At 39.2% G+C, this 27897-nt stretch overlaps 3 protein-coding genes across 5 annotated transcripts in view; all 3 read right to left on the bottom strand.

Moving 5' to 3' along the window:
* Window positions 1-51: 51 nt before the first annotated feature.
* Window positions 52-10191, bottom strand: LOC138191652 (excitatory amino acid transporter 3-like). The gene is made up of 13 exons (XM_069138571.1): window positions 10187-10191; window positions 8598-8680; window positions 5583-5723; window positions 5349-5441; window positions 5121-5232; window positions 4948-4987; window positions 4523-4701; window positions 2881-2988; window positions 1639-1761; window positions 1292-1486; window positions 1070-1204; window positions 565-672; window positions 52-184 (listed from the first exon to the last, which is right to left on the bottom strand). The coding sequence occupies exons 1-13, from the start codon at window positions 10189-10191 to the stop codon at window positions 52-54; spliced, it is 1455 nt and encodes a 484-aa protein (XP_068994672.1).
* Window positions 9849-24098, bottom strand: ulk1a (unc-51 like autophagy activating kinase 1a). Of its 3 annotated transcripts, XM_069138647.1 has the most exons (28): window positions 23611-23698; window positions 23424-23514; window positions 23302-23343; window positions 22869-22882; window positions 21782-21814; window positions 21658-21694; window positions 20207-20380; window positions 20022-20095; window positions 19826-19927; window positions 18853-18911; window positions 17583-17665; window positions 17444-17494; window positions 17260-17348; window positions 16976-17129; window positions 16816-16873; window positions 16375-16464; window positions 16141-16266; window positions 15923-16041; window positions 14997-15097; window positions 14646-14770; window positions 14281-14396; window positions 13489-13614; window positions 12901-13055; window positions 12592-12767; window positions 12370-12488; window positions 11433-11590; window positions 11113-11248; window positions 9849-10996 (listed from the first exon to the last, which is right to left on the bottom strand). In XM_069138647.1, exons 5-28 carry the CDS (start codon window positions 21785-21787, stop codon window positions 10953-10955), a joined length of 2478 nt encoding a protein of 825 aa, XP_068994748.1. In that variant the 5' UTR covers window positions 21788-21814; window positions 22869-22882; window positions 23302-23343; window positions 23424-23514; window positions 23611-23698; the 3' UTR covers window positions 9849-10952. The 3 variants fall into 3 exon arrangements, with proteins under 3 accessions (XP_068994748.1, XP_068994746.1, XP_068994747.1); XM_069138645.1 differs by lacking the exon at window positions 22869-22882 and having other exon boundaries at window positions 23424-23516; window positions 23611-24098; XM_069138646.1 differs by lacking the exon at window positions 22869-22882 and having other exon boundaries at window positions 14646-14767; window positions 23424-23516; window positions 23611-24098.
* Window positions 24099-25759: 1661 nt separating this feature from the next.
* Window positions 25760-27897, bottom strand: part of adgrd1 (adhesion G protein-coupled receptor D1) — a 29950-nt gene continuing 27812 nt past the window's right edge. The window contains exon 26 of the mRNA XM_069138309.1: window positions 25760-27845. Coding sequence (XP_068994410.1) covers window positions 27750-27845 — 96 coding nt within the window. The 3' untranslated portion in view covers window positions 25760-27749. The remainder of the gene's footprint in view (window positions 27846-27897) is intronic.

The raw sequence follows: 27897 nt of genomic DNA, 5'->3' as shown, positions 1-27897 counted from the left end.
GTCATAGAAAGGATTTAAAGATCTTAGTTGAGGTTGCGCGCCTTCAATGTGTCATTGTTTTTGGGGTGATGGTTCTTCTGGAGGGGTATGGAAGGAGTGGTCATCCTGGAGGTCATCGGGGGAACAGCCGACGCCGACAGCATGTGCATGGATCATTGGCAGGTCCACTACAATCTGGTCCTCACTGTGTGACATTTTTACATGACGTTATGATTGTTTGCAATGCTCAATGGCAATGGTAGTCTTAACTGCTCCTATTAACTTTAGCCTAGTGTTATAAGAATAACAAAACAAATAATAATGACACATTGTGGAGAGCTGGGTTAACCAGCTCCATTAACTGGCTCTGTTAGTTATCCTACTGTAGTGATACAGGTCTACTACACAACACACAGATCCTAATTCAGTGCAGTCTTTCTCTATTGAGGGAATGCAAAGATTCTTAAAGCAAAAAGACTGTGAAATAATAAAAAAAAACAAATTCCCATTGTGACCCTTCAGGGGCTCTGAATCAGATCTACTGGGGTTAAAATGAAAAGAAAAAAAAAACATTTTGAGGTTTACCTTATAATTGCAATGTCTTGATGCATCAGTTCTTTTTTTACCAACTCGTAAACAATTGCCACGCCAAAACAGTCTCCCAAGACATTCACAGCAGTGTTAGTACGGTCTCTGAAAGACACAACAAAATATTCTGCATTGCTTTGCTCTAATTTTGACTTCTGATTTTAAATTGTACCTCCTTCCATCTTTTAAGGAGCCGGCTGAACAAACTCTTCTCAAGTTCAAACTTTGACCAGTTACATCATCAAATATAATGAACATTCTCATCTGCTTGCTTGATGTATATACAATAAAGTCCCACTCATAAAAACATGACTGCAACTAGTGATCAAAAACTCCAGATGGAACGACTCAAACAAAACTGTCTGTTACCTGCTCAGATCGGAGTAATGGAGTTCTGACTCGCTTGCGCAAACGGATCAGGTAGCAGAAAATGCTGCTCTAGCAACTTACTCGTCAGACATTTTGTAGCACTATGGGGCTCTGAAGAATAGGTTAAACTTACAGCATCCATTCGATGACCACCAGCATGGAGACTTCCTTCGCAGGTATACCAACAGCCGTCAGAACAAAAAGAGTGGTCACTGATCCTGTAGCTGGGATCCCCGTTGCTCCGATGCTGGAGACTGCTGCTGATATACTGAAAATCAAGCGCACACACTCTTTGATGAGGCAAATATAAAAACTTACCAACTTGATTTGCGAAAGAATAGGAAGATTGACTCACGCAATGGTGAACAGCTGGCTCGCGTCTAGATCGATGTAGTTGAGCTGGGCAATGAAGATTACTGCAACCACTTCGTACAAGGCCGTTCCGGTCATGCTGATGCTGGTCGCGATGGACAGCATGAAACGACTGACCCTTTTGTCGATCTTTAATTTGTTCTCGCAGCAACTGAAAGTAACTGGTAGTGCGGCAGCGCTGCCAGAGACAATGCATTCTTTATTAGTGAACTATCCACATGAAAAAAAAAAATTATTGATGTAAATCCACTATAAAACATTACTTGGCTTGGGAATCACTGGTCATGAACACAAAGGTTTCTGTGGTGCTATACTGCGATATCATCTTACCTGGATGAGACGAGCAGTGCAGTCACTATGGCAGCCGAAATACCTCTAAAGATAATTAAGGGGTTACGTCTGGCACACAGGAAATAGATTAAAGGCAGAACCCCGATTGAAAAGATTCCCTGCCTGAAACAAACAAATACACAATCAATACTGATTATGTCAAAAGAAAATACTGACTGACTACAAGACTTCTCCTGAAAGAAGAAATAATGCTCTTTAACATGTTAAATTAATTCAGAAGCAATAAAGCACACCCTTGTTCAAGTCATTGCACTTTGGTGTTTTTTGCTCCTGCAGGCCTGTTTGTTCTGGTCTGACCAGTAGCTTTTGGTAGCTGTTAACACACATTTACCATGCAATTTGTTCAAATTATAACCCTGTTTCCAAAAAAGTTGGGACACAATGGTGAGTCACTGTCCAGGCAATCGTGACCTACAGTGTTGGTCAGGTTTAAGCGGGAGAAGTAAGGGTAAGAATATCATGGCAGGTCACAGATTTCAGTGTAACACTGGCTCACCGATTTTCGGTGTTTACATATTCTAAGTTAGCAGTTCTATTTTCTGATGATCATAAAGTGAGGCTGTCTGCATAAATTTAAAAAAATGGTGTGAAACAGTAGCAAGAAAACAGATGCATATTGTTGCTATTTGGAAGGCACTTCAGTCCGGTTTTTATTGCTATTCTAACCAGTCTAACAGTGAATCATCAAACAGAAAAAAGGCTGGCTCAGACTATACGATGTATTTGTCTTTCAGGATCGTAACTTTGTTATATTAGACAATCTAAGTGCCATAGATTCTTGCTGTGTCTTTGTCGGGTATGTAGTCTGACCCGGACCTCTCATCGTTCACGTTCATGTGTGAGCTCCTTTGTTGTTGGGGAGGGGGGTCAATAAGCTGTCAGTCACAGCTACAGAGGTACTGTGTGTTATGCACTCTGTCAGCCTATTTGTTGACGTCAAGGAACATGTAGGAAATTTGAAACATTTTTCATTGGGGTGTTGTCCAGTGTCCACACAACACTTCGCTCGTACGCCTCTGTATAAATTAAGAAGTCAGTAACTTCTGGGCTATGCAAATCAGAAAGGGTAGATATGTGAGTCAATAAATTAAACTATTAAATAAAAATACAAAACAAAACAAAACATGAACCACTTGTTGCTTAGATGCTAATAGTTGCTGTTACATGTTGATCCACTGGGCCACTTTGGCAACAGTGTTAAAACAGTAAAGGTGAACATACCCAAGAAGCACCACAGATAAGAGCTTTACGAGTTTTACGGTCGATTCCCAGTCGTGGACCTCAACAACATGGCTCGCAATCATGAAAAGAATTCCAAAGGGCAAGTAGCTGAAATGAAAAAAATGAAGGGAAATATACTCGACTGTTAAGGATGAAAATTGTCTGAAAATACTGAGATACAGTGGGTACGGAAAGTATTCAGACCCCTTTAAATTTTTCACTCTGTTTCATTGCAGCCATTTTCTAAAATCAAAAAAGTTCATTTTATTTCTCATTAATGTACACTGAGCACCCCATCTTGACAGAAAAAAAACAGAAATGTAGAAATTTGTGCAAATTTATTAAAAAAGAAAAACTGAAATATCACATGGTCATAAGTATTCAGACCCTTTGCTCAGTATTGAGTAGAAGCACCCTTTTGAGCTAGTACAGCCATGAGTCTTCTTGGGAATGATGCAACAAGCTTTTCACACCTGGATTTGGGGATCCTCTGCCATTCTTCCTTGCAGATCCTCTCCAGTTCCGTCAGGTTGGATGGTGAACGTTGGTGGACAGCCATTTTCAGGTCTCTCCAGAGATGCTCAATTGGGTTTAGGTCAGGGCTCTGGCTGGGCCAGTCAAGAATGGTCACAGAGTTGTTCCGAAGCCACTCCTTTGTTATTTTAGCTGTGTGCTTAGGGTCATTGTCTTGTTGGAAGGTGAACCTTCGGCCCAGTCTGAGGTCCAGAGCACTCTGGAAGAGGTTTTCTTCCAGGATATCTCTGTACTTGCTATGGCTTCCGTCGGGCCACTCTGCCATAAAGCCCCGACTGGTGGAGGGCTGCAGTGATAGTTGACTTTGTGGAACTTTCTCCCATCTCCCTACTGCATCTCTGGAGCTCAGCCACAGTGATCTTTGGGTTCTTCTTTACCTCTCTCACCAAGGCTCTTCTCCCACGATTGCTCAGTTTGGCTGGACGGCCAGGTCTAGGAAGAGTTCTGGTCGTCCCAAACTTCTTCCATTTAAGGATTATGGAGGCCACTGTGCTCTTAGGAACCTTGAGTGCTGCAGAAATTATTTTGTAACCTTGGCCAGATCTGTGCCTTGCCACAATTCTGTCTCTGAGCTCCTTGGACAGTTCCTTCGACCTCATGATTCTCATTTGCTCTGACATGCACTGTGAGCTGTAAGGTCTTATATAGACAGGTGTGTGCCTTTCCTAATCAAGTCCAATCAGTTTAATTAAACACAGCTGGACTCCAATGAAGGAGTAGAACCATCTCAAGGAGGATCAGAAGAAATGGACAGCATGTGAGTTAAATGAGTGTCACAGCAAAGGGTCTGAATACTTATGACCATGTGATATTTCAGTTTTTCTTTTTTAATAAATTTGCACAAATTTCTACATTTCTGTTTTTTTCTGTCAAGATGGGGTGCTTAGTGTACATTAATGAGAAATAAAATGAACTTTTTTGATTTTAGCAAATGGCTGCAATGAAACAAAGGGTGAAAAATTTAAAGGGGTCTGAATACTTTCCGTACCCACTGTATTAGTCCAAATTAGTCATTTTGTAAAAAGGAAAAACTCAAATTAGATTCTGTGACTCCATTAAAAGACTGACCATTATCATAACGTTGAAAAATATGCGAAAATCATTTTACCCCAGTATCCAGCTGACCACACATTTTATGACCTCATTGGCAGCGACAATAAGGTCAACAAGTGCTTTCCCTTTTTCTCCGTTCTTGTTGAGGATGAGGCCAACTAAAATGGATGTGAAAATCAGGCCCGGTATGTTGGTCCCTTTGACGTATTTGCCCACCATTTCCTCGTCAATATGCTGTAACAAGACCACAAACACGGCTGAAATACGACTGACAACAACTTCATGCGTCAAAGTTTTTCACCACAAATTAAACTTTCACAAAATAACTTGCATACTGTAAAGACAAGGGGGAAATATTCACCGTAGAATTTTGCCTTTGGTTCTTAACTTCAACCTGCACAGTCTCAGTCTTGTACTATGAGAAAAAAGTGTGTTTACTTCATAAACATGGTGCGAAAAGTGCGAAAATGAGTAGTGTACCTGAAAAAGCATACCTGCTGGAGGCAAGCCCAAACTAGGTCTGGTGGAAAAATGTTCCTTTGTAAAATAAAGACAAGTCACACTATCAGTAACCGTGTAAATATTTGTGAACTCATCAAGAACGTAATGTGAATTGTGTAAAAATTATATCTGAAAGAAGGCTTTCCTCTCACCTTATTAGATCCATCAATACAATGGCAATGGAGAAGTTCTCTTCTTCTTTTGACTCACCTGTTGCCGTTGTTAGAGTACTTCCTGGCTTGATGAGCATGGCCAGTATTATTCCTACAACACATAATCCATGGTTGAATGTATGATGCAAGAACAGCTGTATGCTGGAGTGCATTGAATAATGTTTTTATATGAATAATTTCCTCATAAAACCAATGGATGTGTCTTACCGATAATCACAGCGATAAATGTGGAGAGGACCATGTATATTCCGGAATATACAGCAATTCTTTTGGAGGATTTACTACTTAGACCGGAAATACCTGGAAGAAAAAAACACAACATAAGCTACGACCTGCAAACTAAAGGCTGGAGAGACAGAAACATATGAGTGCAAAATTACTGTAATGCAGTGGAAAGTTAAGGTTTCACAACTAATTTCCCTGAATATACATCTGATTTACCAGTAACCACACTGGTTACAATCAGAGGAACAGTAACCGCCTGTAGCATCCACATGAGTAAGTCCCCTGGATAGCCAATGAGGGCCACGACGACTTGAGGGAGTGGACTATACTGCTTGAGAAAAATGCCAAGGGAAACACCTGTAAGACAATAAATAAGAAACTTTAGAAATCAAAATGGAGACAAATAGATTGGAATATATGTGTAATAGAGCTCGAACAAAAATAAATTTCATCTTTTCAGCACTGGCTTTGTACTTAATTATTACTGAAGTGTCAGTGTGTAAGCAGCATGTTACTGTTTTAGCTGCTGCGGAAAATGTCCATCGGCTCTTCATTCAAAAGTACAAATCATATCACTAAATTCATTCAAAGATTCAATTCAGTATGTTTTAATAACAATCCTGCGCGGTCACAAATGTTGTGTAAGAGCTTTTGAGTTCTCTGAATATTTTATCAAATCCACAATGTCACTGATTTCATTCTTAAAACTACAGGGAAGAACGGTCTAGAACCATTGAATTTACATGTGCAGATGTGGTATTTGGCGAGCATAATTACAAGTTTTATTATATCAAAAAAATTCTAAATTTTCCCTTTTGCAATCAAACAGAGCAAAGAAAACAATCCTTAAAACAAAAAGAAAAATCAACAATAAAATATGTTTGGTTGAATTAGATGCCTGACCAGAATTTAGCTGTGCAGAGTTACACTGCACCACTGCCTCCATGTCATCCTGCAGTTATTCCAATGATCTGGTCGCCAGGCAACAGATTGTGGTATTTAAAAATGTTTTAAAAATCTGCTTTGTGCTATCTCAATATTCTAACATATTTAATGCCGTTTGAAGGATATTTAAAATGAATGATCAACCTACTTCTGATTTTAACCACAGAGCCTTTCTGCCAATACAATCATATCAAAGTTTCCTCCCAGTTAAAGTTTAGTTTTCTGGTCAGGATTAGCCTAATTTAATCAACAACATCTTGGTCCAACCTCAGTAAACTAACGTTAACTCGTAGGTCAGTTCGTTATCACTTACCGTGGAAGACAGCACAAAGACATACAATCAGAAATTTATTTCTCTCCAATGACCTCTTCAATCTCTCCCAAATGTTATCACGGCCCCTGGGGACTGAACCGGTTTCCTCCTCAGTGTTCCCCATGAATGCTGCCTCGTTAACTGAAAATAAACAAGCCGAAATCAGCGTATACACTTATTTATCTTAATAAAACACCTTTAAACGATATTTATCAGTCAAACAAACTTTCAAAAATTATTTTTGACTTACCGGTTTGAATGAAGCGAGCGTCGGCGTGTAATTTTTGCGGTTTAATTGTTTTCTTTCAAAAGCGAACACATGTTTAACAAATTCAAGAATCACGTGACCTACGACGGTAAACAGGTCATTCAGTAGTGGAAGACATCTGATCCTTTAGGTAGGTAGGCAGGTACGTAGGTATTTACTTTATTAATCCTCGAGGGGAATTTTTTTCGCTACAGCAGCATACAGAAGCAATAAGATAATAATAGAAATAATAGAATAAAATAATAGAATAGAATAGAATAGAATAATAGAAAAGCAATAAAATAGCAGTAAATAGCAGTAAAAAATATAAAATATAAAATACACAGTATATACAGTACATTATATATCTATATATATTATATACAAACAAACCAAGAAACACAGTCAACATATATATATAGATATATACAGTACAGTATATATCTATATATATTATATACAAACAAATCAAGAAACACGGTCAACAGTGTTATTGTACTGTGATGGATTTTACCAGAGGTGAGTTATTGTACAGTGTTATTGCAGTGGGCAGGAATGATCTCCTGTATCTGTCCTTGTGACAGCGGAGCTGGAGGAATCTTTTAGATTACAGAAATGTAAAAATGCTCCACTACAAGTAAGAAGTCCTGCCTGGAAAATCACACAAAAAAAATAGGTTACATAAGTAGGCTATTAGAGGTAACAGCTCTTAGTATGAAAGTAAAAATACCCTAGTATTTTTGTCCTTTAGTAAGATATGATTATATATCAAGTCATTATTTATTCAATACTGAAGTATCAGTGTGTAAGCATTTTACTGTTGTAGCTACTGCAGGTGGAGCTAGTTTGAACTATTTTATATCCAGTTTTATAGACAGGGTCCCCAGATAAATGTAAGGTATAGTGCAATCATGATAACAATAATAATAAATAACAGTAACTATTAGCTTTTTTGTATAGCAACTTTCATATACACACAAAACAGATATAAATTAACATAAAAACATGTTAAAATGCAATTTACTAATAAGTAAGAATTTATAAATTAAAACTGCAAGCGGTGATATGCGGGCCCTGGCACGCTGCACGTCGGGGACCCAGCGGGTCGGGGCCGCTGGCTCCCCGATGTGCAGCAAGCGAGGGTCCGCATATTCCTGCTTGCAGTTTTAATTTTTTTTCTCAATCTCGTTCCTTATTCTTCTGAAAAAAAAAATTGCTTTTTTTTGGCGGCTTTAACATCTTCAAAAACTATTGAAAGTTGGTGCCTGACGCAAGTTTCGTGAAGTTTGGAGCATCGTTTGACCTTAAACATCAACTTCCTGTGTCACGGCGAAACATCAAACGTAGCCCTGGCTATTCTATATACAAAAATGTCTTTTCTTGAATATACAGTCTAACTTTTTGAAGTATGACCTTTTTTCTAAACTGACATGCATGCCTTAAGTAGAGATTGAACCCATTTACTTCTCACTGTAAGGCAACTGCTCTAACCACTGGACCACTGTGTATGTCATCCAAATTATGAAAAAAAAAAAAAGTCATACTATAGCATTAAAATGAATTAATGGGATTTTGGGGAAAAGTTTGTGGTGCCCTTTTATTTTTGTTTGAGCTTTTGTATTGAGTGTTGTTGACCTTTGGTATGACTGCATTTATTACGCAACCCCAAAATCCAAAACCAGCAAACCCTTAGGGGGACTCACCCTCATTGAACTGTGTGGATTACCTTGAGCGGGGCTCGACTCCACGTCTTCATGAGGTTGCTTACAGCTCTGAAGCGGCGTTCGTAGACCGCTGGACTCTTCAGCGCTGAAGAATGAGTCGCAGCGGGGAAAGTGTTTCACGGAGATTCTATTTCACCAAGGTTGCTATTAATGGTTCAGATTCCACCTTGGCCTGTTGATGGTGATTCAACTTTTAGTGAAGTTGAAACGTTTGGAGAAATTAAAAAAGTTTTGCATACACTATGCATTACAGGAAGATATTTAATATCACTGCAGACCCCTTGAAAACATGTATATCTACTATCCAAAGAATGTCTGCGGCAATTTTGGTCGCATTTGAATGAATATTTATTGACGGTGGAGTTATAGGTTGTAGAGAGCCAAAGATTTGTCACAATGCAGATGACCTCCTGAGATGATTGGTGGTGCAGTGGTTGGCACTGTTGCCTCTGAGCAAGAAGTTCTAAGGTTCAAGCGCCCACCTTTGTCATCGTTTAAAAAAATACTATAGCATGTATTCCAAATTCTGAAAAAAAATTCATGCTATAGCAAAAAGTGACCCAAAAGTCATTTTTGTCCAGAGGACAATGTCTATGTAGCTCTGACTGTAAAAGAACCGCAAACCTCTGAAAAAGTCCAATGAATACACATTGTTCCATTTCACTTGTTAGAGATTTACTGTATCTGCATAATAGTGTGTAGGTGTTCTTGTTATGTTTTCCACCCTCTTCCCATTACACAAAGACAAACCAAGAATTAAATACATAGGCTAGTTGAACATATCAAAACAAGTAGCCTATTTGGCTCTAGTCATACACATGATCATACATCCATATATTATTTAATAACTTTTTAAAATGATATAATGTAATAGAACCATTGGTGGAGGAAGAACTCAGATCTAGAAACTATACCTACAAATTTATTGTAGTGGAGTAAAAAGTAAATTTTCCTATGAAATAGTGGAGTGGAAGTAGCATCAAGTAAAGTATTAATACTACTAAAGTGTACAGTATTTGAGTAAATGTTATTAGCTACATTCCACCGCTGAGTAACACGGTATCATTTTCAGCCAGAGGCCTAATTATTGTATATTTAGTTCTCAGGAAATTACTAATAGACAGAAAAGATTAAGTATTTGGAAATCAGGAGAAGGTAAAATTGTCATGACAAAAGTCAAAACTGTACTTTAAGTCTGGTAACTGAATTTGAATTAGTGTGCAAACTTAAACAGACTTCAAGAAAATCCATAGTTCTAATAATAAAAATATTTTATTTTGATCACACACCATGTAACAACTAATTCTAGCAAATCAGACAGGTGCTCTTAAAATAAAAATACAAAAGGCAATAATATCAATTCCAACAAACTAATTTGTAAAAACTCACACAATATTGAATATGTAATTTTAATAATCTGGTATCCTATCAGCCAGAAATCATGTACAAATTCATTCACAGACTTCCATTTGCATTAATGCAAATATATATCTCTAAAACCAAAATTAGCAGAGGTGAACATTTTACACATACACACAAACAGCAGATAAACATTAGCAATGTGGCATGGTGTTATTGTCACTTCAAATACCTCATGACTGAGTAAATCCCCACCTGAGGGAGGGCATTGCTGGATCAGCTGTTGTAACCAAAGAATCTCATTAAAATGTCAAAACATACTTATTGCACTTTACGGTGTCAGTCTGTATGACTGTAAGACTGGCAGTCATAAAGCAACTGTTCTGTATGAGGTCAAAGCATACTTTCATTACTTTAAATCCAGTCCTGTGCTATGATTTAAAATGTGCAAAAACCAGGCACAATTTCGCTAGTGTAACTACAAATTGGCGATATTTGGTCATCTCATCCGAAATATTCAGACACCTGTTGGCCGGTGAACATTTACTGCTCTCATAACACACAGGATTCAAACACTGAAAACAACTAAATAATCCTTTTTTTTTTTTTTCAAGTATAACACATTTAAAATCAGTTATTAATTCATCTGATTATTTTATGTGCAAAACACAGAAACACCCTCACACATAAGAGTCTGTAACAAAACAAAACAAATACTAAAAACAAGTTACCTGAAAGAATTATTCAAACAATCATAACACAATCTGTCTTCAAGAAAGGTGTCCAGAAATAGGGCTTCCAGTCTTTTCCATGCATTTATGTCTGGATTAGAGACTGAGTCGTGGGATAAGAACAGATGCTCCAGTGGTCATTTCCCTTAAGAGAAATCAAAGTGCAAGTGTGATGACAGTCTAGGAGGATCCATCTACACCGAGGGGAGATGGATGAGGCAAGAAAAATGCAGTTGCTATGGATGCAGTCAGAGGTCATGGATACCATTATGTCTGTAGAGCTGAGAGGCGTCGCTCAATACAGTGTTTACCTGAAAAGATTTAAAAAAAAAAATCCAATGATCACATGGGAAACACATTCATGTGTGATCTAATAACATTTGAAGCTACTATTTTGTGGTTTGTTTGTCATAGAGCTTCCACATACATTTATCTATGCTGTCAATGTCCTTTTGCTCCGAGAGGTTTTGGGACAGACCCTCCATCAACAGAAGAGCTTTGTGGTAGCGCTGGACTGATGGCGTGCCGTAGTGGAACATCTCGTCTAAGGCGGCAGACTGTACCTGAATGCAGTGAGAGTACGTATACGCATTTCAAGGGCTAATATATATATAAAAAATAAATAAATAAAAAAAAAATAATATATATATATATACACACACACACACACACACACACACACAGATATATACACAGAATCTGATTTGAAGTACAATCTCAACATCCCGTGCTGTGAAGGGAGCTCACCATGTGCACAGTGTGGCTGTAGATGAGCTTCTCTGCTGTGAGCCCATTGAAGTGGTCTATAAGTTTCTGTTTGTCGAGCAAGAAGGTCTGTAGGCGATTGCTGAGGGAGCGACAGTATGTTACACAGTTCTTGTATAGTTCATTCAGCTTCCTGATCACTGAAAAAAAAAGAGAATACAACAAGCATTTAATTATTATTGAATATAAATTCCAACACATTGCTGCAAGTTTGTTTCTGTTTGTTCAACCGGTGTTTGATAAATTGCCTGTACTGTCTGTCTTATTGATGGATTTGTTGCACCTATGGTTAACGAGCATGGTCTCAACCCAGTTCTATTGTTTGCAGTGTCCTCTACGCTCATGACAGAGATCACAGGGGCAGGAGAGATGAGAGAGACGCAGGAATCACCACTCAGGAACAGGTTTTAAAGGGCAGCCACTAATATATTGTGTATGCCTAGTAACTGCTCCAAGATTAAGAAGTGTACGATCAGCGAGGTCCTTTTAGTTGCACAAGAAATGTTCACAATCCAAAAGCTTGCGCTGTCGCCTTTTTTAAACCCATGTGTCCTCACCAATCAGTGGTCTGCAGTGTTTTCACATCACTTTTTAGTATCAGCTCAGCTCATTTGGAAGCTCAACAGAGGTGATACTAAAAAAAGAGTACCAGGTATCAGATACTAGCCACAACTTTTGCCCAATGGAAACCAAAAAAAGGTGAGGAGAGTCGAGTTGAGCGATAACATGCGGTTGAAAAGACGTTTATGTTTCTGTGGCAGCTTCTGTTTGACAACCACAGAGCAAATTCAATTGTCCAACTACAACACCCAACACAACTCTTGTTCTTCCTGAAGGACATAAAACTAGGAACATTTAACATTCAAATCTACACAAGGTGAATGCTTGATATTTAAAAAGCAGAGCTCCCTGGTCTTACCTTGTTTGACTGTAGCAGACGGAAGGAGTTGGCCTTGTTTGATATTGTCTTTAGCAGTGTGCAGTGCTGATGACAGAGACTCTTCCGCCTTCATGTACAACACTAACTGCTCTGCATAGCTAGAGTATCACAGAAGACACAAAAGTCATATTAATGAAGATTTGTGAACGAAGGCAGCTACTGTACATGTTGAGAAAACGTAAATACCTTCATGCCTCTCACCTCCATTCTCTGCTCAGAAGGCTGATCTGATCTGTCACAAAGCTCTGCTCCAGGAAGGAAACATCAGCACTGCTGATGGCATCCAACCCTGGCTCCTTAGAAGAAGCCAATTCCATGACACAGTGCACAAAAGCCAAGGTGAAACGCAAGTCACTAAGAGAATCATTGTGCGCCTGCTGTGAACAGAAAAACATAAAATAGTGTGAATACCGAAACTATTTCATGTTCATCTACACATGTACATTATTCTTGTACCTTCAAAACAACCTGAATGATTCACCACAGAGTAGCATCAGTATTTGACTATACCTCCATCAGTGTGTCTTCAGGGAGCTCTGGCGGGTGGAAAATGGGATTGCTGTGTGGAAGGGCATCCATGGCTTCAGTCTCACTGTTTCTACAGCTTCCTCTCTGCAGAAGTCGACTGTTGAGTAGCCAGGCTGAGTTCATGTAGCTGGGGGAGCCTGCATTAAAGAGGAAGGGGAGTAACTGATGACATGTTTAAGGTTCACAGTAATCATAATTTTTTTTTTTTTTTTTAAACAACTATAAACCTTGAACAAGTACAACCATGAAATGGCCTGCACTGGTATTATAGCAGGCTGAAACGTTATTCTTACAAAATCTGTTCTTTTTTATCTGATGGGATTTGAGTTGTTTACCTTAAATTTAACCTGGTTACCAACTTATGAACAACTTATCACTCTGTACTTGTATTTGCTTTTGAGTTTGAAGTTAGAGAATTGCACCTTTTTTAATTTGTGTAAGTGGTCTAAACAAACTTGAAACCGGTAAAAGCAGTACTCTATAAAAATCCATCTTCACTGAATCACTCAAATGTATTCAATTGAGCGACTTCCCACAAACGTCCTACAGCAGGGTTGTTAGAACACCTACCTGAGAAGGTCTTCAATAATAAAGTATCAGGAGGAGTATTTCCATTGGAGGGAGAACCCATGGTGAAGACTGTAGGGGGTGGGCTGTCTGAGTACTGAACAACTCTGTGACAACCAGGAGGTGGAGCTATTGGCACAAATGAAAAGAGTTCAGGCCAAGTGACTAAGGTACACTTAGAACATGCAGTTCAGTTCAGTAAATGCCATCATCATGATCATTGCCTGCCACTGAATGGGAGGATGAACCTTCATCTATCAGACTCCTCTCCAGTGGAACCAGCTCCCACTTTGGGTGCAGCAGGCAGATAACCTCTATGTTTAAGATCAGGCTTCCTTTTTGCCCAGCATGAGTCTGGGTCTGTTGGAGGTTTTTGCTCCGAAAAGGGAGATTTTTTTCCAAATGCTTGCTCATGTGGGAATTGTAATGTGTTAACCTTACTTTGTAAAGAGCAGTAAGATCACTTATGCTGTGACTTGGCGCTATATAAATAAATTAAATTGAAATGTAGAAGATATCTAAAAATAGGCACTTTGTAGCAATACGTCACATCACCCTACAATGTGTAATGATTATATTTTTTCATAGAGGCTTCGCTTGGCGTGACTTTACGGTCGTGTTTCTACGAATTGGCCCATAACTGCAGATATCATGTCTGGAAACTATATCTGGCTATGAAACATCTTTTCAAATCTGTCACAGCAACAACAGCTCCATCAATACTGGTAAACAAAATCAAATAGTGTCAGTAGAAATCCTTTGATCAGTCCTACTTGTTGTACTTTGCACTCGTACCTGTTATATCCATGCTTTTCTCACAGTTGAGGCTCTCGTCACCTCCTTCTTCAAAAAGTTGAGCTCCGAAGGCCGCCTTCAGGAGCATGTCAGAGAGCCTGTCTGTGCTGAGTAATCTGCACATTCAGTGAAGCAACAGACACCACGGTGACCATTAAATAATGAAACACAGGGCATATCTGTTTTACTGTGTGACATCTCAAAGTGAGACACGGCAGGTTTTCATATTAATTAAAATTACATGTGGTTTATTATTAGCACATGAATTCCCTTGCCTTTTAATAAAAACATTTTTTTAAATTATATTATCTTATAACAATAATTGGTATATTTATAATGATACAATAGCATTATACTGATCTGACCTTCTGTAAGGACCCTTTTTATTGGCTGCTTTTCGGCTGATGTTGGTCTGGGAAGCAGGAGATGGGTCAAAGGAGAGCAGGTTTGGGACTGCCCTGATCCGGTTTAACATTCTTGGTTTAACCTGCTGTTGAAAAGGAAATGAAAATCCTGAAACCTCTTCTACTATGTGAACCGCCTACATATTTTCTGTTATAATTCTTTCATGTTATAATTATGCTGAAAGGTGAAGAAAAATCACATGAGTTTGTGTACTGTGTGCGTTGTGAAACAAGGTAAAATATCACTAAAATAATGGCATGACAGTGTGTAGATGACAAGATATTCAGTTCTGGATGTATATTGAAGCTGACCTTGGAGCTGGAGGTGGCCTGTATGTCAGGAGAGCCAGTGAGCAGTCCAGTCCTCATGCTGCGTGGGAGATTCTGCTCTGAGGTCTTCGGGGTCATTCCCACTAGAGAGCAGATTGTTACACAAAGTAAAATAGTACATATTGTGTATGAAGTTATCCTTTATTTTTCATTTATTTTTTTGTTTTGCTCTCCACTAACACGGAATGAAACAAGCTCAGGCATGTACTCTGGGTGTTGTCAGAAGTAAAAGTAGATGAGTCAGAGGGCAAAGTGGGCACAGAAAACAAATCAAACACGTCATCACAGAACAAGTCCTGGAATTCACTAATCATGACTTAATATTTGTGTTGTATGTCTGTGTCTGATTTTTGTTGTTAACAAAGTGCTTTTAGCTGCGAAACTGTGACAGAGAGAGATGCTGTAAAGGGCTGTGCTTGACAAAAGTATCTTTCAAACATGAAAGTTTGGTGTGTCCATCTATGAATAAAAGGGATCTTTTTTTTTTTTACCCTCTTACAATGATGGTAATCTGACCAATAGTCTCTCCATGTATTTTTTAATGTTTATCCTCATCAGCTGAACTTCCCCAAAACAAACAACTTTATAAAGCATGTGCGCAAATAGGAAATAAAAGACAATCTCAACGTCCTCTCATTTAGGCTGCAGATTTCACTGTCAAATAACGTAGCATAGCATAACTGTCTTTTCTCTTTCTGCTCCCACTTGCACACCAGGTGCCACATACTACATGTGCTGTCATGTCTGAATTAAGCATTGAGCAGCATGAACTTAAAAGTCATGTGTGTCAGAATGACACAAAGCTGTCACTTTTACAGCTTAATGAAAACGGCAAACTTAAATATTCCATGTCTGAAAACTCTCATTAGCAATACATTATTAATATAAAAGTAAATTGAGATGGCTACCTAGTGGGGAGGATGGTTGTGGTCGGCCTCCACCAGTTGCCAGCTTTGGGGAGTTAAGGGCAGAACCTGGACCCAGACCTCGATATTCACTGCTGCTGCCAGCACAGCACAAAGCGACCCTAAATGACACAAGACACAGTTATACAAAGGAAGAAGAGAACGGATTACGGAAAGACACTGAGGTGGGGTGGGTGCAGAGATAAGACGGCTGGACATGCCTGGTGGAGCCATGCAGGCCGACAGACTGCAGGTTCTGTTCCATACGCTGGTAGTTTTGGATCTGAGATGGGACAGGAATGGGCACCGAGTGGCTGCATTTGCGGCCAACAGATCCAACAGGCTTGCTGCGTGGTTACAAAAGGAAACCAAGGAATTAGACACAAAAGGTTTTATATATTGCACATCGTCTCAAACAATTTCTCTTATTGTAAACCTGCCTGGCTCTGTCTTACCTAACAGGCATGGAGGGAGGGTGTAGCTGAGGAGAGGGTGGAGGTGTCCTTCCTGTGGCTCCAGTATCTCTCTCGGCCATTATTGAGCTCCTAATGGAACAGCTTTGTTAACTCTTTCTGCACAAATTAATATTTCTAAACATTATTTAACTTTTAAACAAATCCATTCTGCAGACTTTCTACAGCCACCAGATCTTAGGAAGCTTCTTTGTAAGACGATGACTGTCTCTGAGTTTTTAGATATATCTCTAAAGATTTCTGCTCCTCAACAGTTTGTGTCAAAGAAACTAAAACATTGTACACTTCCTCCATAAAGTAAATCTGTGACATATATCAGGTAGAATTTCATATTAGTCCACATAAGAAAATGACATTTTAATAATTGTGGCCTGATACTGATTAACTGACAGATATTGTGCATCTGAAGCAGGGACTACTCACCCACTGTATATCAGGCAACTTTCAATGGGTGAAGCTTCCACATCACATGAGTACTCACCTACAAAGCAGCAAAACAGACAGTCAAGACTTCTTGTGCTGATGTGAAGAAAAACCTGAACAGTGAAAAAAATATGGACAGAGAAATGTTCAGATGTCTTACTAGGAAACTGGGCAGGCACCATGATGTAATCTGTGTAAGATGGGGTGTTTCTATTGTCGTCATTGGCCATTTCTTTCATCAGGAAGTCGGGGGCGTCCTGTGCAGGGGACTCCGGCCCCTTCGGCTGGAGGTGGTGCATCGCTCCATCGGAATGCTGAGAGAGTGAAAGACTAAATTTAACTATGAGAAATTACAGGGGAACAAATACACTTTGAGGATTTCTTTTACATTTCACATCTTTTGCCAAATGATATCTGTACAGTTCAGTTCACTAGAGAACGTACTTGAGGCGAGGCCAGCTGGGATGTGGAGGAGCTGCTGGAGGAGCTGCCTGAGCCAGAGTTGGGGTCGGAAAGCAGGGCAGCTGGTGAGCCTGTCAAAAAACATACAAACAGGTGTTAGGACCTCAATGGCAGCAACTTCATTGACACTAAGCTGTACTGTCACACACAATAAAACAGCAAATACATTTCTTGGTGGATGAGCTTGTCTCCAGGAAAGGATGGTGGAAGAACTCATCTGCAAATGTAAAGGTTTAAATGTAAGAACAATGTTTTAAAATGAAATTATGAAAAGGGTTTATGAATATTAAAAGGCAGAGGCTTACCAAAGCTGATCCGTTCCTGGTGGTTTCTCTGCAGCAGCCCCAGCAGCAGGTTTCTTAGATTACTAGAAGTCTCCTTTGGGATGCTGAGTGAAAAAAAAGATACACTTTGATGATTTAGAATTTTAATCAAAGAAAAAACTGTTTAAAGTTTGATTACTGGCTCATCTGAAGAATTTTGTACATGTAATAAATCCATGCTTAGGAGAAAAGAGTTGGAAGGCATAATATCTGCGTGCAGCTATAAACAGGGTGTCATATCTGTAGTTGATAGAGAATGCTAATATTTGTAACTTGCTGCTTCAGTGTGTTCACTTCCTTTGTATTTAGTTGCTGACAAACGTGCTGTTAAAATATTTAGGTCACTCACATTTCACGAGCACAAAGCAAGCTGTAAAATATGTGAGTTTTTTTTAATCTAATTTCTGGCTTCAGTACAAAAACCTCCTGCACCATGACACTGAGAGTCAGTCAGTCTGTGTGTGTGTGTGTGTGTGTGTGTGTGTGTGTTTTCGTCTGTGTGGAGCTATGTGGGTCGTGTGGAAAGTGATAGCCGTACAGGCCACTAGCTGGCACCTCGGAGCAGGTTATATATAGAATGAGAGGAAAACAACAAGCTAAGCCTGCTAACACACACAAGCAGGGTCTATCTTATCATCCGGCTTTTGTGACATGGCTGTGAGCCAGCTGGCAAAGTACACCGTGAGAACAGCGGGCAAACAATCCATAAATCCCTTCTGAACGCTTTCCAGGTTTCAAGTTTTTAATATTAAAGATTTGATAATTCAAAATGACTATTAACAGTAAAGAGAACTGATTGTTAGGACATTTGTGATTATTGACAACAAGACAGTGACAAAATCGTATTTAGAGATTTTGCATGTTGCATTTTATGTTTCTGGGATTAAAAATCTATAGTGAATGTCTGATGGAGAGTGTTCGAGAGGATCCGTACGTCAGGTGTCTGTATCGGTTTCTTCCACATTAGGACTATTTTTAGTGTTGGTATGGGAATTATTTACCGACTGCTAATTTGATATATATATGTGCGCTCATGTGTGTTTTGTAAAGCATCCAAACGCACAACAAATATCTTTCACGCACACGTAAAGATTAACGTCAGCCGTTCGTCAGACCACACCGAGGGCGGAGATGACAGATTTCCCAGTAATGCCTGTTTACACCCCCACTCCTGTCACCTTTCTCTGTGTATTGGATGAGTGTATAGTATACAGTGGAATGTGTGTGTTGGGGGGTGAGGGGGTACACTAACCTGGGTAACAGGGTCCCGTTGCTTTCATAGAAGAAACGGAGTGCCTGTGGTGTGCTGGCCTACACACACACACACACACACACACACACACACACACACACACACACACACACACACAACTTATAAACAAACATTAAAAAATATATTTTTGGCCTACATCATAACAAATTTAGAAGCATAGTCGTGCAAACATGCATATAAGCCCAAAATAAACAGTATGTGGGAGTGTGATATTCCCACTAAAGGCAAAGAGGAATGTTTGCCAGGTAAGGCAGCTAAATAAACATCACCCTCACCGTCAGCTAACCTCACTGACCCCTGGATTTATCTGAACTCAGTGACCTGTCTGGCAGAAGTAGCAGACAATCATCCTTCTCATTCTCAGAGACGACAACGCATTCAAGGAAACTGCTACATTAATAACCTCAATAAAAACAAAAGAGCAACAACAGAATGCTTCTTTTTCTGAGAAGGGGATTCAGAACTGAAGACTGGGCAAAGAAAGAGGTAAATCATTGGCATGTTCCAAAATTCAAGTCATTGCTGAGGCAGCGTACAAATGACAGCTTCATCTGAGCAGCCACGTGAACAGCAGAAAGTAATAGCTCGGATTGTGAAACACTATTTACTCATGGTCATATTCATAGAATATAGTTCATAGAAGTGGCTCACAGCCATTTCCGCTTGCCCCCCCCGTCTGTAAACAAGGCTCACTCCTAACAAGTAGTCAAGCTGTTCTTCCATTTTCCAACTAACAACACGAGATGAGGAAGAGTATCACCCAGCAGGCAGCTTGTTTTTGTGGCTGTGTTGTGAATCATGTGGTTCTGCTGTGTTATGAAAGGGACTTATCATGTTCACTTATGAAATAATTATTTCTCCCTTTCTAAGAACTAAAGCAGAATCATTTGTAAACAGCGATGGCAGGGTTTTTGTATCGGCATGTTCATGTGATCTTTGAGGTGCCACTCACGTGAAAAGGTGCTTTTCCAGTCAGACACTGGTACACGATAGTACCTATGCTCCACAGATCAGCCTTGGCATCATAGTTCTGGGACATGATGACCTCTGGAGCCTGTGACCAGACAAACACAGCTTACAACTTAGTGGCACAGTGACATTACTCTGTGCTGGCACAGGACACCAGAGTAAGAGACCTTAATACTTACCATGTACATGGGAGAGCCACACAGCGTGGCTGCCATTGTGTTTGTCTGGAGATAACGTGCAAACCCAAAGTCAGCTGGAGGAGGTTGAAATAAGGTCGGGGAAATACAGTGGAGTTTGTTTGAGTGTTCATTTTCACATCTTGTACAATCAATTCTTCTAATACGCTGCTGGTTGAAGTCGTTACCTATCTTAATGCTGCTGCTGACGGAACTGGACCTGCGCCCCTCTGGATGGCAGAGTAAAATGTTCTGAGGTTTGAGGTCTCTGTGGAGGATGTCTTTGCTCTGCAGGACCTTCATGGCCTGAGCAATCTGCTGCAGGAACACACGGATGGTGTCCTCACTGAGCGTGCCCTTAGCTGTCGGTCAGGGGGATGGAATATATTGGATGATACAGGAAAAAGACAGCATGATAGCATTGACTATATTGCATTATTGTAAAGATACATGAGGAGCTTATTCAAGTGAGATTTGAATGGAAAACACTAGCATGTACAGGAATGCTGCAGGGTTACCAACAGACATCAGAAAAATACCTGGAAACCGAATGATAATTAATCTAATTGTTGTCATGACGATTAAGTTTGTAGCAAGTTGTAGCCCTGGATTCTTCTTAAAATGTTCAACTGACTTTGTTTGTTCTCAGTCTCACCAGACCTTCATATGATGTAAGGTGAAAATGCACAACTCTAATCGCATCAGCGTCACAGGCGTCACACTTCTAGGAGGACAATTTTGTTTATGAGGCTTCGTTTGGAAATTAAAGTCAAGGCTGCCTGACACGCTACCACCCCCCTCCGCCCATCCCCCCTCTCCCAGTACATCCAGTATTTCTAGCAGCCGTGTTTTTCCATTGGAGGACAGGGGATAAGAGAGTGACAGATGGGTGAGGTCATGTGGGTGCTCTGTGAACATTGTGACTGAATGTTGTGCTGCAAATAGCTGTACATGCCTTCTTTGCAGGGACAGAATGGGCAACAATACGATATAAGAAACGGTAGCTGGAATTAGACCGACTTAAATACACACATCGACACTATCAAGGTACAAGTAGCCTGAGGAAAATCAATTGCATGCCCTCAGACCATGTCATCATATTCTAAATTGTGGTGTGAAACTTGGGGAAATATTCTCGAGTTTTTTTAAAACATTTTTATTCTGAAAAAGTAAATGTAGTGAGATCAAAAGATGCACAGAAAACCTACTGTATAAAAAATAAAAACTGGGATTTATTTTTTTTAGCCCCTCATTTTGTGCTAATTTCTGCACAATTTGTAGGAAAATCATAGAAAAGGAACCTCCGGCTGAAGAGGTTTAATTTGATCTGGGTTAAGTACTTAGTGATAGTTTACCCACTGCTGGAACTTCAAACCTGACTTTTATGGTGGTACTGCTTTGCTAAAACCCTATTATTCCTTCAAAACACTGAAAAAGCTCAGCTTAGAAGCCACACTGACCCACCAAGCTGCTTAAAACCTGTTTACAAGCAACAAACTGTGACACAGACCCTCTCATGCAACACTCAGTACTAGTGTGATATAAATGTCCCCATTTTTGCTTTGACCACAAGTGAAATAGAAAAACTTTAATTTAGTGTGATGTGAGCTATAAGTCTTGTCTTATGCAGCAAACTCACAGTGAAGATAATCTGCCAGGTCGCCTCCATTACAATACTGAAAAGACAAGTAAGACTGGTCTCAGCAGAAGCTTCATTACCACATAAAAACAGAGCAGTAATTACCATTTCTAAAACAACTCACCTCCATGACAAGGTACACACATCCCCCAATTTCCTGGTGAGAAAACAAACAAGCAAACAAAAACAAGCTAATTATCTGCAACTTAACTCAGATTTTTTTTTACGGCACCTTTCACACAAGCATGCAGGCCAAAGTGCGTAACATTAAAACAACAAACAAAATAAAAGCAAAAATAAACAATACATTAATTAATTTAAAAAGATAAAATAAAACGCAGGACCAAAATTACAACAACAAAACAATGTGTTAAAATTTCAATAATAAAAATAAAATAAAAAAAACAAGGATAAATTTAAAAGCCAGATTAGAGAGTTTTTAGTTTCCTTTAGAAACTTATTTGATGGTTTAGTGAATAAATGGATAAATATTTGGTAAATACAGAACATTTTATTAATGTAAAGAGATGGGGAATTAAACAAACAATCCATCAGTGCCGTAGCAGCTTTGCTCCAGGTTACACAACAAGTGACACCAGCTCACTTCTCAGGCTGAGTTGACTGTTTTTTGGACGGTCACCAGCAGCTTCTAGAAATTCTGGGGGGCCAACTCGATGACAACTAACTCAGGGGGTTGAAACTGTATCCAGTCAAGGCCCCTGTCCAGCTCTGGGGGCCCTTAAATCCTCCAGGACCCCTTCCAAATTCAGCACCCCACGTCACTGCCTTTGAAAAAAAAGTCCCAGAGCAGCAGTGAGTTGATATGGGGTGAGAGGGTAAAAAGTTAAGGGTGTCAGTCCCACCTGACTTGAATAGAAACTAACGAGTGGGGACGCAAGTTGCCACCAAGTTACAGCTTCTGACACAGAAGTGAAACATGATCACATAAACACCAAAACACCTTCTGGGTATTATGGTGTAATTAGTATTGCTACATCAGATAGCAGCTTCCAGATGCCAGTAAAATTAACACATTGATGTCCACAGAAAGCTTCTGCAGCCTGACCTGGATTCCCTGTGTGTAACTGGGAGTCATTAGCCATGCATGCCGCTGTGTTTCAACTGTGAGACGATACTCAGACTCTGTCTTCTAAGCTATTGTTTGACCAGCTGCACCCTGCCATCTGTCAGAAATAGAGAGATCAGCTCACCCCTGGCTGTGTGTCTGGCGGGTGTCAGGAAGGTGAGAAGAGGAAAGCACACAGACACTCAGGCAAACTCACATCACACCAAATGGTTAATGTCCTGTGCTGTGTGTGACCTGTTAGGCTAAAAGACATTTGGGGGTTTGGCGTTAACCCCAAACAGGAAATCCAAAGTTTTGACTAATACATCAGATTCTAAAACTAGTCATGATTCAGTCAGTCAGTCATGATGAAGGACTTCTAATAAAGGTTCCAGCTCCAGATCATTGAGGGCCGTCACCCTCATGAAAAACTACAACATCCGAGATCCAGATTTGTACCGTTTCAGCAACTAATGTTTGGCAGCATGTCAACATTTGTATCATCTGGCTGCAAAGTCCATAGTAAAGCATGCCTGTGTATTTTGCTGAGAGCGTGTCAAAAGATAAACCATCCTCACCTGATAGTCAAATAGTCGAACGATATTTTCATGTTTGAGCTCCTGAAAGAGGTGAGAAAATGAATTTTGTTAGCCACGTACAGAGACTGATACAGATTGTACTACAGTATTAAATTATATACCTTTAATATTTTGATTTCTTTCCCAAGCAAAGACTGTGATTTGGCAAAGTTTTTCTTGTTAATACACTTCACAGCCACCTCCCAGTCACGTCTCTTGAAAATAAAAATGCAGGATATAAATGCAGCAGCCTCACAAATATCAACAAAGACCAGACAGATCCAAATTAATCTCAAATATAAAATGTACCTCTTTGTGTCTGCCTTTGAACACAACTGCAAAGGCACCGTGACCAATCAGGTCCTTCCTGCTGAACTCAAACTTCCCAACAGACTCCATGGATATCAAAAACAAACGTCCAGCTGGTTTAACAGGTTGAATTTCCAATGGAAGCAGACGGACACAGCGTGGACATTTCTCTCGTGCCGGTAAATCCGCATTTCAATGATGAAAAGCACCGATTTCACACGTGACAAGCGTTTTAATCGCAGAAAATATCCATGACAGCATTAGGAGGATCGCGTCAAAACAACAATAAAAAAAAAAAAAGTTAAAACAACGTGCGCCGCAATACACAACAGTATGTAAACAAAATATTGGCGGTCCGCTGTGCTTATTTAACTATTCAAACCAGTTCCAGTCGCTTTTCTAGACGTTAAAAACTCCCATTAGTGCTGTTAAACGCAGTTTGTATTTAGGCTCTGAGCTCAGATATTATTGTATTCCTCACCTTTCTAACCATCCGCAGGAGTTATTCATGTCGCATGGAGAGCATGCGCAAAAAGGCAGGCCGAAGGTTGATGGTGGCGCCTTCAGGGACAGCTCGTAAACGCGTAATTCAGTGTCTTTGTTGGATTTACTGTATTTAAAAAAAAAAAATGCTGTCAAGAAGATCCCATTTCAAAAAATGGTGTTGAGGTGGTTGGTGTTTTTACTTCAAAATAACATAGATAGTTTTCTATACCAAACATTTTAACAATATATTTAATCAACTTCCATTTTTGTCTCCACCACTTTAAATGTGAAATACTTTAAATGATGAGTGATGGTTAATTTCTTTAAAAAATTAAAAGTCCATCATCACCACACATTCAAAGGAAGTGTTGGTCCCCTAAGAATTTGTGTGGGCCATTTAGGCCTCATGCTCCATACAATCACACAATGTATTTCAATAATTTATGTTCAGGGATCTGCTGACTCATAATCCATCAATGCCTAAACATCACAGAAACTGTGGTATTATATACACATTCCTCTTTTGTTATCAGTTTAAAGGGTAAATTAAAAATTCTGTCTTACACCAGTAGCCACATGCCCAAATGTACAATTAAATAAGTTTTGCGCATTGTAACCATTCTGCTTTTTCATACCATTAAGAAATCGCTTTCTAATGGGCTTTCAATGTGAGTGATGGGGGACAAAATAAACAGTTATCATGTGTAAAAACTCCAGAAGTTTATCTGAAATTAAGGTTAGACTTCAGCAGTCTGTAAATAAACAAATCAATAGGGTATCTTCAGTAAAGTAGTCATTTTAGTCAAGAATTTTGTGTTTATCCAGTGTTTTTTTTGTTGCGCTTCAGTGGAGGGACAGTCACACAAAGTAGTATTTTGTTATAATAAGACTTTTAACTGTGGATGATTGATGGAAAGAAAATAAGATTTTATCATCTTATTAGCATGTGGCTCCGGAATTTTTGTTTTGTTTTACGTTCCGCATCTAATTTACGACTCCCCTGTGTTCTTATCTTGTGACCTACACCCGAACTCAGTATTACCATACGAAAGCAGATACAAAGGGAATGGGGGTGACTGTCAATTGTTTGTTACACTGTAGAAAAGCTGCCCTGCGGAGGAGTGACTTTGAGCAATGCTGGGCATCCTTCTTTGAGTGTGCATGTATTTGCTCCTTCTTGCAAGAATAAATGTCCGATATGTTTGATTTTGAATCCAGCCTCCGAGTAATTTTTCTAACAATGATACCCATTTATTTTGTTTAATTAGGACAGTTGAAGCCTTATCTTTCCTTTAGATAAATCACTTACATTGGGAGCACATCAGTAAAGGATCTTTTAAAAGCCAGCATGAAGAGGAGGAATGATTACAGCAAACACAACCATTGTTTTAAGACAGACTTAAAAAAAAAAAAAAAAAAAAATTGCAACATCCATTAACACTTTTAAGAATTCATTGATGGTTAGCTTTCACCACTTGGTTTTTGTGTAATGCAGGATATCAGTCAATCTGACAGAAACGTTTGGGTGTTTTATGGTATGTTATTCATCCTGGCCAAAAAGGGATTCATAATGTAGTAAATCATAATCACACACAAACAAGTAACTAACCATTAACCAGTAACTATACATTGCACTGGTCTGCCGACCAAAATGAGAACGTGATGGTAAAAATCACGTAATAAAGAAAACAATGATTTCTTGTCATAGTTTTTAATAAAGATAATTGGAATCACAAACCATAGTACCGTAGGACAACAATTATACAGGCCATATACAAGCTGAGGAATACTGAAATATTCCACTTTAAATCTGACATGAAAAGTGAGTGCAGAGTGACTTACAGTAAATCCTGTTTTAAGAAACTTCGTGTTGGTACAGTGTAAGATTCATGACGGTTTAAACAATGTCAGTTCCCTCCATTCTCACAGTATATTAAGAAAAAAAAAAAAAAAAAAAAGCAACAACCTTATCCAGTCCCTCTGCTGTAGAACACATTTCATATTTTATTGTACACATTTTTCTTTTTTTGAAAGAAAACCTACAAGAATTCAGCAACAGAAATAGCTAAAGGCATCATAAAACTTCACAGAACTGTATTCGATACACAGCCGGTTTCACTATTCCTCAAAAAGCATAATATATGGCAGCTTACTAAGATGTGAGGTACTGCAACTATGCCAGTCAATTCATTTCAATGGAGAAAACACACATAAACATAGAATATAACATGAGAACATACTGACTGTTGAGCTGTGACATTTTGCAGAAGACATGACGAAGAACTCACAAAATAAATAAATACATTATATCAGAGTGTATTCACCGTTACATCATCCATGGTTACTATTGTGTTGTGCTGAATTGGATTAAAGCTGTGTAAGGCAGGTGAATATTGGAGATGTTCATCGGGATAAAAATTTATAATTTTTCTGTGGTGATAATGAAGCTGTTGAAACAACTTTGTCATCATTTTCAAAGCTAAATTTAACACTGTATTTAAGGAAAATATACTGTTTTCCTTTGTCTTTTTCTATCCAAGGATATGCATTTGTAACCAACCACACCCTGAAAATACTTACTGCCATCGCAAATTCTTGTGTTCCATTTTCTGGACGTAAATCGTAGCAGATGTAATTGCACAAAATGTTTTGTTTGAGACAAATGAAACTGGTATAAACACATCACATTTTGGAAGATAAGCTTATTTGCCATCTTGCCAAGAGTTAGATAAAAAAAAAAAACCCCGCTATGACTTTCATGTCTGTACGTTAAACTGCAGCAATGTAGTTTAGCTGAGTACAAATTCTGCAAAAAGGGGGAAACAGCTAGCTCGCTTGGCTGACTAGTTCTTTACATGACTCTAAACCACAATTCATCATTTATATAATTCTGTTTTTGTACATATCCAATATTGGTGCTAAGTCACGCTATCCAGCTGCTAACGGTAGCTGCTTTCAGTAGTGGAAAAAAACAGCCTACATACATCACATGAAATTTGTTGGCTTTTTGTGATATACAGGCAAGCAATTATCTTTGATACAATTCCTACAGATAAAGGTGGTGTACTTTAATTACAGACACCACAAGGAAAAATTGCTTTTTCAAACATTTCTTAAACACAAACATCAATAGATGTCATTTTCTTCAGCAGAAAAAGTAAGGACACCTTTGGCCTCGAGGTGCTCTCACGTTTTCACATGACTTATCTTTTCACAGTATTTACTTCGCGGACATGAAAGTTGTATCAATCTTTTTTTTTTTTTATCTAACCCTCATCAAGAAGTCAAATAGGTCTATAGTATTCAGATGGAGCGTGAAACATTCAAATTGAAACGCTCCAGTACACAGAGTGTCATCACCGGGCCCTGAACTGTCACTTCAATGACCTTCTCCTCACAAAACATTGGTTTTTGGGACACAAGTTGTTTTTATGGGAGGATACTGCAGTAAGGCACAGTCCTCACAGTCTGTCTGTCTTTAAAGGTGAAGCTATCATTCAGCAACAAAAACGTCTCCGTTGGTATCATTTTCTTCGTGGTGTCCGATTCATTTTATAACATAGCGGGAGGATAGTCTGGCCAGTGTTTGCCATTCTGCTCGAGTGAGCTTCAGATTGCTCTCCTGTCACCAACAGAAGTGGTAATCTGGTGCTCTACACGGCAGACAGGTCGATACGGTTGGCTGAGTTGGTGCTTTTGTCCCATGTGTTCATCTTGGTGGGAGTTACGCCCTCCTTGTTTCCATTCATCTATGTTAGAGGATGGGAAGAGGGAGAATTAGATTTGGGGAGTCAAGAGCTG

Source organism: Embiotoca jacksoni, unplaced genomic scaffold, assembly GCF_022577435.1.
Source record: "Embiotoca jacksoni isolate LCO1_2020_lvr unplaced genomic scaffold, fEmbJac1.0.p SCAF_8, whole genome shotgun sequence".
NCBI classification, from domain to species: domain Eukaryota; kingdom Metazoa; phylum Chordata; class Actinopteri; family Embiotocidae; genus Embiotoca; species Embiotoca jacksoni.
The sequence above is the reverse complement of the archived record's forward strand: the minus strand, read 5'-3'. Positions and strand labels throughout refer to the sequence as shown.